Source organism: Ornithorhynchus anatinus, chromosome 4, assembly GCF_004115215.2.
Source record: "Ornithorhynchus anatinus isolate Pmale09 chromosome 4, mOrnAna1.pri.v4, whole genome shotgun sequence".
NCBI classification, from domain to species: Eukaryota; Metazoa; Chordata; class Mammalia; order Monotremata; family Ornithorhynchidae; genus Ornithorhynchus; species Ornithorhynchus anatinus.
In genome coordinates this window covers 52,804,331-52,818,016 of record NC_041731.1, presented here as the reverse complement: position 1 = coordinate 52,818,016, position 13,686 = coordinate 52,804,331, and the positions used below count along the sequence as shown (strand labels likewise).

General features: G+C 41.3%; 1 protein-coding gene across 1 annotated transcript in view; it reads left to right on the top strand.

The window, feature by feature from the left end:
• MMP16 (matrix metallopeptidase 16) overlaps positions 1-13,686 on the top strand; it is a 278,169-nt gene that overhangs the window by 155,266 nt on the left and 109,217 nt on the right. Inside the window, exon 4 of the mRNA XM_007669580.4 lies at positions 8,801-9,105. Coding sequence (XP_007667770.2) covers positions 8,801-9,105 — 305 coding nt within the window. The remainder of the gene's footprint in view (positions 1-8,800; positions 9,106-13,686) is intronic.

The following is a 13,686-nucleotide window of genomic DNA, read 5'->3' as shown; positions in this document are numbered from 1 at the left end:
AAGCTAGTTAAGATCTCAAGTGGTTAAAATCTTAAGTGGAGTGTTCTAGCATATAAGATAGATTTCAAATGGCTAGTTATGAAGCAAAAATGTTTATTTTTTAAATTTGGTTTATTTAGATACATACACACCTTCATACAGTAGATTTTCATACCAGGCAAAGGTGATTCCACTGATGGTGGAATTCACCTATCAATGTGTAGGTGACTGAAAATATGCATACAGCTTAATTTAATGCATTTTAGCTGTTTTAGTTTTAAATATTAGAAATATACCATATATATTTGAAAGGAAAACTGATTAATAAAGGCAGCAAAATTCTGCTTAATGTCTTTTGACAAAAATTAAAAATTATTTGGATTGTGCCTAGTCAACTTGATCCTGGAATGTTCAGATTTAAAATCTGAAATATTTTGAGATTAAAGCAACAAAATGTTCCCAAAATGAAAGTTGCAAATACCTTAAGCTAAGACTAATTACGTGTCTTGATGGAGAATGCCTAAGGGAGAAGTATGTTTCAAAATATGATCTATATTTGCCCAGAATCAATCAACTTATTTCAATAAAGCAGAGACCATGAAGAAGGAACAAATTCAGTTCTGCTTAACTGTGACTGATCAACAAGTCTTCTTTTAATTGTATTATGCAATGTTCTGGTGTGTCAAATATAGACTTGAACATTTCCTGAATAAACAGCCTGGACTATGGATATGATTGCCCCTCCCCGATCTTTGTATCCTGTTTTCTGCTGTGTTTTCTCTAGACTGCCATCCAGTTTTTAGATGGCTATTTGCCACATTGTATTCTTTGTGGTCCTGAATATTAACATACTTCTTAAATGGAGACTCGTGATTTACCCTTGTCCAGATCATTATTATGACTTTGATGCTTGATGACTAGCTTTTAGCGTCTCCAAGTCCCACCGTGGTGCCATTGCCAAGATCACGGATCCTTGAACTGTTGTCTAGCATTTCTTTCTCTCCACCGAGCAGTGTCACACCTAGACAATCAGGGTACACATCTGCTTGTCAGTCTTGAAAGTATATGTGATGCGTGTGTTTAGGCTCATTTTTGGGACCCATGGTGAGGATGGTTGCTTCAAGAGAGAGAAGCTGGAGATTAAACAGCAACTCGGCAAGAGAAATCAAACCAGAAAGATACAGATTTAGAGAAGGGAACCATCAAAGGAAGAGGAGGGAAGGCAACTGAAGAATGATGTGGTGTCAAAGATATGGGCACAGAGACAGCAAGTCTGCTAAGGTCAAGAACAGAGGAGAGGTTATGCAAGAAACAAAGAAAGAGGGATAAAACCCAGAGAAAGAGAACCAATGAGAACAAGATGAAGGATACATGAGCAGAGAGAAGGGTGGAAAAGAGTAAAAGAGGATACAAAGCCCCAGGTTAAACACCATGAGACAATAAACAGAAATCTATAGGCAAAATAGAGAGAGTAGAAACAGACAGGCAGAGAGAAAATCCTGCAACCAGTTAAGAGAGAGGCAGGTAAGCAGGAAGTCAAGTGATATTGAAATGAAAGACAGAAATGTGAAATTATATAGAGGAATGAAAAAACATGCTCTCAACTAGTAGATCTAGTTTGTTAAACATTTCCTATGTGTGATGTTCATGGCAATCCTACAATCCCAAAATGGTCAGTGTTAATCCAGTGGTAGCTTGAATTCACTTTAGGGATTTACTATCTGGTCTCCTTTCCCCTTTGACTCTGAACACCATGTGATACAGGAGACAATTCTGTGTCCCAGATGCTCTGAACACAGTAAAAGCACAATCAGTACACTTGATTGGTTAATTGACTAATTTTCCAATGTGAATGTGATATATCTACCCCAGAGTTTAGCACAGGGTTCAGCATAGAGTAAACAATTAACAAATTGGAGAAGTAGTGTGTTTTAGTGGAAAAGAATGGGCCTGAGAGCCAAATGATCTGGGTTCTAATCCCGCCTCCTCCACATCTCAGCTGAATGATCTTGGGCAAGTCACTTAACTTCTCTGTGTCTCAGTTACCTCATCTGTAAAAGAGGGATTAAATAATTCTCCCTAGTGTGAGCCCCATGTGGAACAGGGACTGGATCCAAATTGATTATCTTGTATCTACTCTAACAGTACTGAAACTGGCAAACAGTAAGTGTTTAACAAGCACCTTTAAAAAAAAAAAAAGAAAACCCACAATTATTGTCATTACTTTTCATTCTGTTGACAGATGAATCTGAAGAAGAAAACATGTCACCTTGCAATATTTATCTTAAAATTCATTTTAAGTCTCTTGCAGATTCTCCCCCTCTAATAATAATAATAATGAGAATTATGATATTTGTCAAGCGCTTACTATGTGCCAAATGCTGTACTAAGTGCTGGCTGGCGAGGGTAAACTCAAAAAGGGTTTGACACTGTGCCTGTCCTACATAGGGCTCACAGTCTTAATCCCCTTTTTACAGATGAGGTAACTGAGGCAAAGAGAAGTTAAGTGATTTGCCCAAGGCCACACAGCAGATAAATGGCAGAGCCGGGATTAGAAGCCATGACCTTCTGACTCCCAGGCTCTATCCACCATGCCATGCTGCTTATCTAGACTGTAAACTAGTTGTGGGCAGGGAGCATGTCTACTAACTCTGTTACATTGTACTCTTTCAAACACAGTACAGTGCTGTGCACACAGTAAGCTCTCAGTAAACAGTATTGATTGCAGGTATATAATTTAAGTGCTTACTCTGTGCCAGAGCACCATGCTAAATGCTGGGGCAGATACAAGACCATAGATTGGACTCCATCCCTGTCTCCTAAAGGGTGGACTATCTATGAGGAAAGGAAAAGAGTTCTCTTAATCCCTATTTTACAGATAAGAAAAACATATTCAAGGATGTTATGTGACTTACTGAAAGCCACATTACCAATGGCAGAGCTGGAACTAGAAACCAGGTCTCCTGACACCAGCCCCATGTTCTTTCCACAAGTCCACATTGTCTCCCCTTGGGGGGCCAGAGTGTGTGTCTTTATGGTGAGTCAACAGAGCTGGTGACCTGACAGAGGTTTTCTTAGCCCTTTGATAGTTTAAGAAATCCTAGGAGTACATAAAAGTCTGAGATGTTCCCAGATTAGCTAAAATGAGTTTCTGGAGGATTCTGGGAATCCTAGTTTTAAGGCAAATCCTTCACTCCTCTCAGAAGCCAACCTCCGCCCCCTAAAAACAAACAATCAAACAACAACAACAACAAAAAACCCAGGTCTGGCAGTGCCCTGAGTTCACAGAGCATTATTTCATGGCCCCAGTTTGAAAACTGCTAATGCAATTTGAGAATCTAAAAGTAGAACATGTGCCACTAAGGGACCAGACCAATAATCTATCAAACTCAAATTAGGCACATTCCTAATAAACTCCTAATATTTCTTTCTAATAACCCATTATCCACTTGACATTTATTCATTTGTCTTAATACCTGCTGAATAATTTCAGGTGTGGGTTTAAAAAGGTTTTATATAATGTTTATCAATGTTCTTCTTGCCAAATCCAATGGCCTCTACTTCATCCTAATCCTCCTCGCTCTTTCAACTGCCTTCAACACCGTGGACCATTCCCAGCCCCTAGAAACATTATTTAACTTTGTCTTTGTTGGCACCATCTTCTCCTGGTTCTATCTCTCCGGCCACCCATTCTCAGTCTCTCTCATGGATTCCTCCTCTGCCTCCCACCTCTTAACTGTGTGAATTCCTTCCGGGATCAATTCTGGGTCCCCTTCTCTTCTCTGTCTATACCCACTTCCTTGGTGAACGAATATGCTCCTATGTCCTTAACTATCAACTCTGCACAGATGATCCCCAAATCTACATCTCCAGCCCTGACCTCTCTCTTTCGATGCGGTCTCATATTTCCTCCTGCCTTCAGGAAATCTCTACTTGGATTTAGAGAGAAGCAGCATGGCCCAATGGAAAGAGCACAGGCTGGGGAGTCAGAGGTCATGGGTTCAAATTCCGGCTCCACCACTTGTCAGCTGTGTGACTTCGGGCAAGTCACTGAACTTCTCTGTGCCTCAGTTACCTCATCTGTAAAATGGGCATTAAGACTGTGAGCCCCATGTGGGACAGCCTGATCACCTTGCATCCTCTCCAGCGTTTAAGAACAGTGCTTTGCACATACTAAATGCTTAACAAATGCCATTATTATTATTATTATTATTATTATCCCTTCTATGTCATCCTTGCACTTGGATTTGTAAGCTTTAAGCACTTGATATTCATCCCACCCTCAGGCCCCAGCACTTATGTACATATCTGTAATTTATTACATCTGCCTCCCCATCTAGTCTGTAAGCTCTATGTGGGCAAGGATCAATCGTATTTATTGAGCACTGACTGTGTGAAGAGTACTGAAGTAAGCATTTGGGAGAGTACAATATAACAACATAATGTGTCTCAACTTTGTTATACTTTACTTTCCCAAGTGCTTAATATAGTGCTCTGCATACAGTATGTCCTCAATAAATAAATGATCGATTAATTGATTGATATGAAGTTTATATAATATTTTTGTCTTATGCTCATCCCCTGCCTGATGATTCCCAGTATTTTACTGGCTTTTTAGTCTGTAGAGATCCAGGGAACTCTCAACAATGACTCTGTCAGTGCAATTGGCTTTCTTGAATGTTCTTGTATTTAGAATGTCTATTTCATATTTAGTAGGCCACTAATAGAAAGTTCTTTGAAAGAAGTGGAGATTATTTTTTTTAAAAGGACACAAGAAAAGTGTTTCTCCCAGGCGTCTAGTATCTCCTGATACATCTTTTCAGCCATGTTTCCACAGAAAACAGCATTCTCCCTCTTATCTGTTCTCTTCCCCAATTATTCCTGGGTTCTCTGTCTTTGTTCCTATCAGGATAACATTCAAATTGTACATCTCCACTTTCCCACCTCTCAGCCCTTCACTCCCATTGTTCCCCCAGCCTGGAACACCCTCAGTCCCCAAACAAACCATAGTTTTCCTCATTTTGAAACCCTCCTAAAATCCCACTGCTTCCAACTAGCCTTCACAGATTAATTTTCAAGTCCCCAAATCATATCAACCAACATTCACCAATAGCACTTTTGTATTTTATTTTTACCCCTCCTCTGCATTTCTGTATGAATACATATATAATCATTGGTACATTCATTTATTTTAATCACTATTTATAAATATTTTTAGGTCTTTCTCCCCCATTAGAGTGTAAGCTTCCTGTGGGTAAGGAATGTATCTCTTCCTCTAGTCGCTATACAATATCTAACCTCACCAATTCTGAAATCCCTCTGACTACAGCTTCCTCACCTACCTTCTCTCTCACACACACCTTCTCCCAACAAATCTGTCCTATTACCCCACAAAGACCTCCAGTCTTTAGACATCATCCAATTTTCTCAAGTCATCATACCCCATTTAGTCTCCATATCCACTGTCTTCCTCTGAAGACCAAATTAACATCCTCAACACCATCCTCTCTACTGAACTCAATATACTCATTCCCCTATCCCTTCATCAATCTTGAACCTCTAACCCTCTGCCCTGGATCACCTCCACAGTCCACTTTCTTCAGTGAGGTGCACAAGCCTCAGAGCGTTGCTGGTGGAAATCTAAATATCAGACCAACCTCTACAAACTCAAGATCATCTTTGTGTTCTTTAACTCTGCCTCTCTGCCTTGCAAAATTATTTCTCCATCCTGACGCCCATGCCCATTGCCCTTGCAAGTTGTTCCAGTCATTCAACTCCCTCCTCAAACTCCAAGTTCCCTTGCCTCCCCCATCCCTTGTCGCCAATGACCTGGTTACTTACTTTATTGAAAAAAATGAAACTATCAGTTGTGATCTCCCTAAAATCTCCGCTACTCCTCTCCAGTCCTTCCCTCCTCCGTCCCCTCCTTCAACTCTCCCATCCTTCCCAGCAGTATCTGTAGAGGAGATCTCCTACCTCTTCTCAAAATCCACCCCTTCCACCTGCACATCTGACCCCATTTCTTCGCACTGTATAAAAACACTTACCCCCTCCTTTCTTCCCTCCCCAACAACCATCTTCAACTCATCACTCTCCAGTGGCATCTTCCCCACTTCATTCAAGCTTGCTTATATCTCCCCTATCCAAAAAAACCTTCCCTTCACCCCACAGCTCACTCCAGGCATTGCCCCATCTCCCTTCTTCTATTCCTCTCCAAACTCCTTGTCTACACCCACTGTCTCAAGTTCCTCTCCTCCAATTCTCTCCTTGACCGCCTCCAATTTGGCTTCCATCCCCTTCATTCCACAGGAACCACCTTCTCAAAGGTCACCAGTGATTTTCCCAAACCCAACGGCCTCTACTCCATCCTAATCCTCCTTGACCTCTCAACTGCCTTCGACACTATCAACCATCCCCTTCTCCTGGAAACTTTATCCATCCTCAACTTCACTGATAGTGTTCTCTCCTGGTTCTCCTCCTATCTCTGGCCACTCATTTTCAATCTCTTTCACGGTTGCCTTCTCTGTCTCCTACCCTCTAACAGTGGGTGTTGCTCAAGATTTAGTTCTGGGTCCTTTTCATTTTCCATCTACACCCCTCCCTTGGAGAATGCATTCACTCACACATGCCTTCAACTACCATCTGTATATGGATGATCCTCAAATCTTCATCTCCAGTCCTGATCTCTCCTTCTCTCTCTGCAATCTTGCATTTTCTCCTGCCTTCAAGACCTCCCTGCTTAGATGTCCTCTTGTCACCGTTAATTTAACATGTTAAAATCAGAACTTAACTCCCCACTCAAATACTGTCTTTCCCCTGACTTTCTCCATCACTGTAGACAGCACTACCATCCTTCCTGACTCACAAGCCTGTAACTTTGGCATTAACCTTGAATACCTTGACTCCTCTCTCTCATTCAACCCACATATTCAATCCATCACTAAATCCTATAAGTTCAACCCCCACGACATTACTAGAAGCAGTGTGGCTCAGTGGAAAGACAACGGCCTTGGGAGTCAGAGGTCATGGGTTCGAATCCCGGCTCTGCCACTTCTCAGCTGTGTGACTGTGGGCAAGTCACTTAACCTCTCTGTACCTCAGTTATCTCATCTGTAAAATGGGGATTAAGACTGTGAGCCTCATGTTGGACAACCTGATTACCCTGTATCTACTCCAGCGCTTAGAACACTGCTCTGAACATAGTAAGCACTTAAAAATACCAATATTATTATTATTATTTAAATATGTCCCTTTCTCTCCATCCTAACTGCTCCATGTTAATCCAGTCACTTATCCTATCCCACCTTAATTACTGTATCAGCCGCCTTGCTGAGCTTCCTGCATCCTGTATCTCCCCAGTCCTGCTCATACTTCTTTCTACTGCCCAGATCATTTTTCTACAAAAACGTTCAGTCCATGATTCCCCATTCCTCAAGAACCTCCAGTGGTTGCCCATCCACCTCCACATCAAACAGAAACTCCTTACCATGGGCTTTAAAGGATTCAATCAACTTGCCCCGTCCTACCTCACCTCACTACTCTCCTACTACAACCCTGTCCGCCCACTTCATGCCTCTAATGCCAACCTTCTCACTTTACCTTCATCTTGTCTTTCTCACCTCCGACCTCTTGCCCATGTTCTGCCTCTGGCCTGGAATGTCCTCCCTCTTCATATCTGACAGACAATTACTCTCAGCACCTTAAAAGCCTTACTGAAGGAACTTCTCCTTCAGGAGGTCTTCTCCAACTAAGCTCTCCTTTCATCTTTCCCCACTCCCTGCTGTGCCACTCTGAATTGCTCTCTTTATTCATCCCCTCTCTCATCTCCATAGCACTTATGTATATGTATGTAATTTATGTATTTATATTAACGTCTGTCTCCCCCTCTAGACTGTAAGCTCACTGTGGACAGGGAATGTGTCTTTAATACTGTTATATTGTACTCTCCCAAGATTTTATTACAGTGCTGTGCACACAGAAAGTGCTCAATAAATATGATTGATCTATGGATTGACTCTGTTGCACTCTCCCAAGTGCTTAGTACAGTGCATTGCAGTCAGAGGAGTCTCCATATTTCAGAAGGGAAATAGATAATATTGAATTGCTAAATTAATATAAAATGAGGTAGGTGGTTCCTTCCTCTTGATGCTGTAATTAAAAGATAGTTCTAAAAAAATGGTTAAGCAAGTAAATTATTTGCACTGCTTCCCCTTCTCCTGTCTGAATAAATATAATATCATCAAAACCTTCAAGTGGCTCTCTTCTCCCACACCACTTAATTGGACAAGAAGACATTAACAGTTTAATAAGATAATAAAAGAACATCAAAAACAAGCATTAGGTGGATGAATTGTTGAAATTTAGCTGGATTATTAAATAAACAGAGAGAAGGAAAAGCATAACGATGTGTTGTTTTGGGTGGGTACAAGAAAGTCTGAAAATAATTAGATCAACAAAGACATTTCCATTTCATTCATCCTAGAAACAGCTCTGCTGTTTGCTCTCAGGGGGATTCTGCCATTTGCAGAGGTGATTTTCTATTGTGGTCAAGGAAGTGAGGTGGTTGATTGATCGAGTTCTCCCACTGTTCAATGGTTTGTAGAGAAAATGATCAAATCTAACGTCAAGGGAGAGGGATGCTGAGAGTGGAGACCTAAACTTTAATGGGCAGATCAGTGCATCAACCTCTTTACCCACCTAAAAAAAAAAATTCTCCTGAGACAGAGTTTAACCCTTGTTAGTTGTGATTATGTCTATAACAGTTGATGTAAAGTGACCAAGGCCATTCTAATTATTGCTGTATTTCTGTCCTTTATTCCAGCATAAAGAACGTTACCCCAAAAGTAGGTGATGCTGAAACCCGCAAAGCCATTCGCCGTGCCTTCGATGTGTGGCAGAACGTAACACCTCTGACATTTGAAGAAGTTCCTTATAGTGAACTGGAAAACGGAAAAAGGGACGTGGATATAACTATTATTTTTGCATCCGGTTTCCATGGAGATAGTTCTCCTTTTGATGGAGAGGGAGGCTTTTTGGCACATGCTTACTTCCCCGGACCAGGAATTGGGGGAGATACTCACTTTGACTCAGATGAACCCTGGACCTTGGGAAATCCTAATCACGATGGTAAGCACAGGTTTCAATTAAAAATACTTAAAATATAATCTGATCCAGGGAATAATTTCCATATTTGCTTATGATTTCCCAAATATCTGAACTCCAAACAGACTAACACCTCTCATTAGTGTACATTTGAGTTGAAATAAATACTTGGTTCTTTTAAGGAAATTTTGGAATTGTAAGGATTGCAAATAGTAGAGATTCCATTTTGTATATTTCTTCTGGTGAAATTTGGAAAATATGTATTATGATCTAGTGAATGATTCTGGTCCAAAAATGATAGCATGTGTGATGCTTCGTGTCTGGTGTACCTCTCCCCCTAGTTCTGCAGATTATCCGGCAAAGAAGAATCCTGTTCTAGAGGTAGAACCCCTCCCCCACCAACCAACCCCACCCCCAGCCCTTGGCAGCAGTACAGAAGAGATGAGGCTTGTTAGGAACCGTCTTTTGCCAGCCCCTGTTCACTCACCTATTTTCTAAATAGCCAAAGCTATTCTAGTTGGCATCGATATTGTAACTAAACTGCTGATTGTGGCAATATAGCTAAATACATCCTGACATTCGCTAAATGGCTAAATTTTCCCAGTCATGTTTTTTTTTTCTTCTGAATTCATAGCTGAAACCTTCAGATTAGAAGCATTCACCTCCTCCTCTGCACCTCTTGTTCACATTTGACCCTTTCAGGATGTCTATGATCATTCAATCAATGATATTTAGTGATCACTTGTTGTGTATAGAGCACTGCACTAAACATTTGGAAGAGTGCAATAGAGTTAATAGGTGCAATCTTTACCCTCGAGTAGTTTAACGTGTAGTCGGAAAAAAAGACACTAAAATAAAATTGCAGGTAGGGGAAGCCACTGTGCCTAAAGATATGCACATAAATGCCATGGAGTAGTTCAGCTATGCCAAGGGTGGAAGAGTTGTTCAGCTCTAAATAGGGACCAACTGTAACAATGAATTGTTTTCATTTGTAAGAACAAAATAAATCTCCTGATGGTATCTTTAGGTGGACTTTTATGAGCACTTGCAAGGGTTGGAAATGTTTATTAAAGAATTCCAAGAAGGGTACAGTGTAGTCAGCATGCTGGGAAGGTGGGTGGTGGAGGGAAAAGAGATGGGATAGAGACTTATGGTGATTTTATATAAAATCATCATATATGTGTTTGTGTGTGTGTGTGTGTGTGTGTGTATATACATATATATAGATAGATAGATAGATAGATAGATAGATAGATAGATAGATAGAATTACTGGTTTATATTGTGCTATTTGGACTTCAGTCAAAGTTATTTAAGTGTATAGTGCACTGTACTAAACATTTGGGAAAATGCATTACATTTCTTTCCTGCCCACAGGGAGCTTACAATCTGGAGGGTTATGATTCTGACTGTGGTAACTGGTTCAGAGGGTTTCAATCTAAACTCAATTATCTATTGTCATTCATTGATTTACATCCTGCCTCTGGCTTGGAATGCCCTCCTTCTTCATATCCAGCAGGCAATTACTCTCTCCCCTTCAAAGACTTATTGAAGGAACATCTTCAGGAAGCCTTCCCTAACTAATCTCTCATTTCCTCTTCTGCCACACCCTTCTGCATTGCCCTTGCACTTGGATTTGCTCCCGTTAGGCACCCCTCCCTCAGTCAAACAGCACTTAGCTATATATCTGTAATTCATTTATTAATATTAATGTCTGTCTGCCCTTCTGGCCTTTAAACATGTTGTGAGCATTCATTCAATCGTATTTCTTGAGCACTTACTTTGTGTAGAGCACTGTACTAAGCAGGGAGTGTGTTTACCAACTCTGTTATATTGTACTCTCCCAAGTGCTTAGTACAGTGCTCTGCACACAGTAAGTGCTAAATGAACATGATTGATTGTTTGCCTTAGGGACTGGAATAAAACTCTACTTATTGTGACACATACCTTTTACCTATATGTTCCATTTGTACTTATCCAGGTGATAGAATGCCATCACATTAAGTGCCAAACTTCCTCAATCTGCATCTACACAAGGTATTTAGTAGAATTTCACTTACAATATTCTGAAGGTTACCTCGCCAGTCATCTGCAACTTAGAAATTTCACTTATCATTACTGCTATCATTTTTTTTAATTGTTGTACTATAAAGTGTTTATACTAGGTCAAGCACTGTTCTAAACACTGCGGGGAATGCATGTATTTTCCTTGTTCGTTCTCAAAATCAAAGGCCTCTTTTTCTCTTAGCTACCTTCTCTACAGTGGAGAACAGGAAAGATACTACATTTTCTACACATCTGCCTATGATAGGAGGATTCTTTATTGGATTACTAAAATCAGTAAGGAACATTAGTGTCCTCCCGGAGAGTGAAGTCTGTGGAATTAGAGGAAGCACTATTCCCTTGCTTTACTCAATCAGCCATTGTGTACAGTTACGCTAGTGAAGCAAATGATGTGTGTGGTCCAGGTTTCCTCTTCAAATGGAAGATTACTGGTACCTTGCAATTCTTGAAACAAAAAGCATCTGTTATATACTAGTGACTTTTAAATTGATTCATAGGTCCAGGTCTTTGCAAATATTGAAACTTTAAATGAAAAACGGTTAACATTTACAAAACCTTAATAAAATAGTGATTCAACTTAGAAAGCCTTTATTCTAAAGTTAGATCAATTCAACACATTTCATTTTAAATAGCCTCAATCAGTCAATCAATCATATTTATTAAGTGTTTACTGTGTGAAGAACACTGTACAAAGCATTTGGGAACGTACAATACAAGAATATAACAGACACATTCCCTGCCCACGATGAGTTTACAGTCTAGAAGAGCAAAAGTTTCTGTAACAAAATCTGTGGCTTGGAATTACTAACGACTGACACTGTCCTCTTCTGGATCTCTTCATATCTCTCTGGCTGCTCACTCTCAGTCTCTTTCAAGGGCTCCTCTTCGCCTCCCATCCTCTAACTTTGGGAGTCCTTCTAGGCTCAGTTCTGAGTCCCCTTCTATTCTTCATCTATGCCAACTCCCTTGGAGAACTCATTCACTCCCATGGCTTCAACTTCCACTTCTATGCCGATGATCTCTCTTCCTCTCTGCAGTCTCACATTTCCTCCTGCCTTCCAGACATCTCTACTTTGATATCCTGCCAACACTTGAAACTTAACCTGTCCAAAACAGAACTCCTTATCTTCCCACCCAAACCCTGTCCTTCCCCAGTTTTCTCCATAAGTGCATTCAGCACCACCATTCTTCCTGTCTCTCAAGCCCATAACCTTGGCATTACCCTTGACTTTTCTCTTTCATTCAACCTGCACATTTAATCTAGCACTAAATCTTACAGGTTCAATATCAACATCATTTGAATCTGCCCTTTCCTCTCCATCCAAAATGGCACCACTTTAATCCAAGCATTTAGCCCATCTCACCTTGAGAGAAGCAGCGTTGTTCAGTAGAAAGAGCCTGGGCTTGGGAGCCAGAGGTCATGGGTTCTAATTCCGGCTCCTCCACTTGTCAGCTGTGTGACCCTGGGCAAGTCACTTTGCTTCTCTGTGCCTCAGTTACCTCACCTGTAAAATGGGGATTAAGACTGTGAGCCCTACGTTGGACAACCTGATTACTTTGTATATACCCCAGCACTTAGAACAGTGCTTGGCACATAGTAAGCACTTAACAAATACCAGCATTATTATTATTACTGTATCAACCTCCTTGCTGATCTCACTGTCTCCTGTCTCTCTCCACTTTAGTCCATATTTCAGTCCACTACCCTAATTATTTTTCTACAAAAATGTTCAGTTCATGTCACCATCTCCTCAAGAAGCTCCAGTGGTTGCTCGTCCACCTCCACATTCATTCATTCAGTAGTATTTATTGAGCACTTACTATGTGCAGAGCACTGTACTAAAGCGCTTGGAATGTACAATTTGGCAACATATAGAGACAATCCCTGCCCAATAAGGGGCTGAGGAGTATTCACCAGGCCCAGGTTGCGGGGGAGAGTCTGGCAGAACAGGCCATCGTCTGAGGGGTATTCGCAAAGCCCAGGTTGTGGGGGGTGGAGAGGCTGGCCTTCAGTGGGGCTTTTGGGTGGGGGGCAAAGGGGAGGGTGTCGTTCAACTGGGAAAGCCCTTGACCGTTTCTGGTCAGGTCAGATCCAGTCTGGTCAGCCTCTCCCTATGGTGGTGGCGGTGGCAGGTTAGACCTGAGGGGGTTCCTGCCCTCCCCCGGCCCCCTAAGTTCCGGCTGGCCACATCCAACAGAAACTCTGCATCATCGACTTTAAGTCACTCAATCACCTTGACCCCACCTACCTTACCTAGCTGTGTTCTTATTACAACGCAGCCTGCACATTTTGCTCCTTGAATACCAACCTACTCACTGTGCCTCAGTCTCATCTATCTCTCCCTCAAACTCTTACCCACGTTCTGCTTCTGGCCTGGAACACCTTCCCTTTTCATAGCTGACAGACAATTACTCTCTCCACCTTCAAAGCCTTACTGAAGGCACATTTTTCCTAGAAGCCTTCTCTGACTCAGCCCTCATTTCCTCTTTTCCCACTTACTCCACATCACTCTGATTTGCTTCCTTTATTCACCCCTCCCTC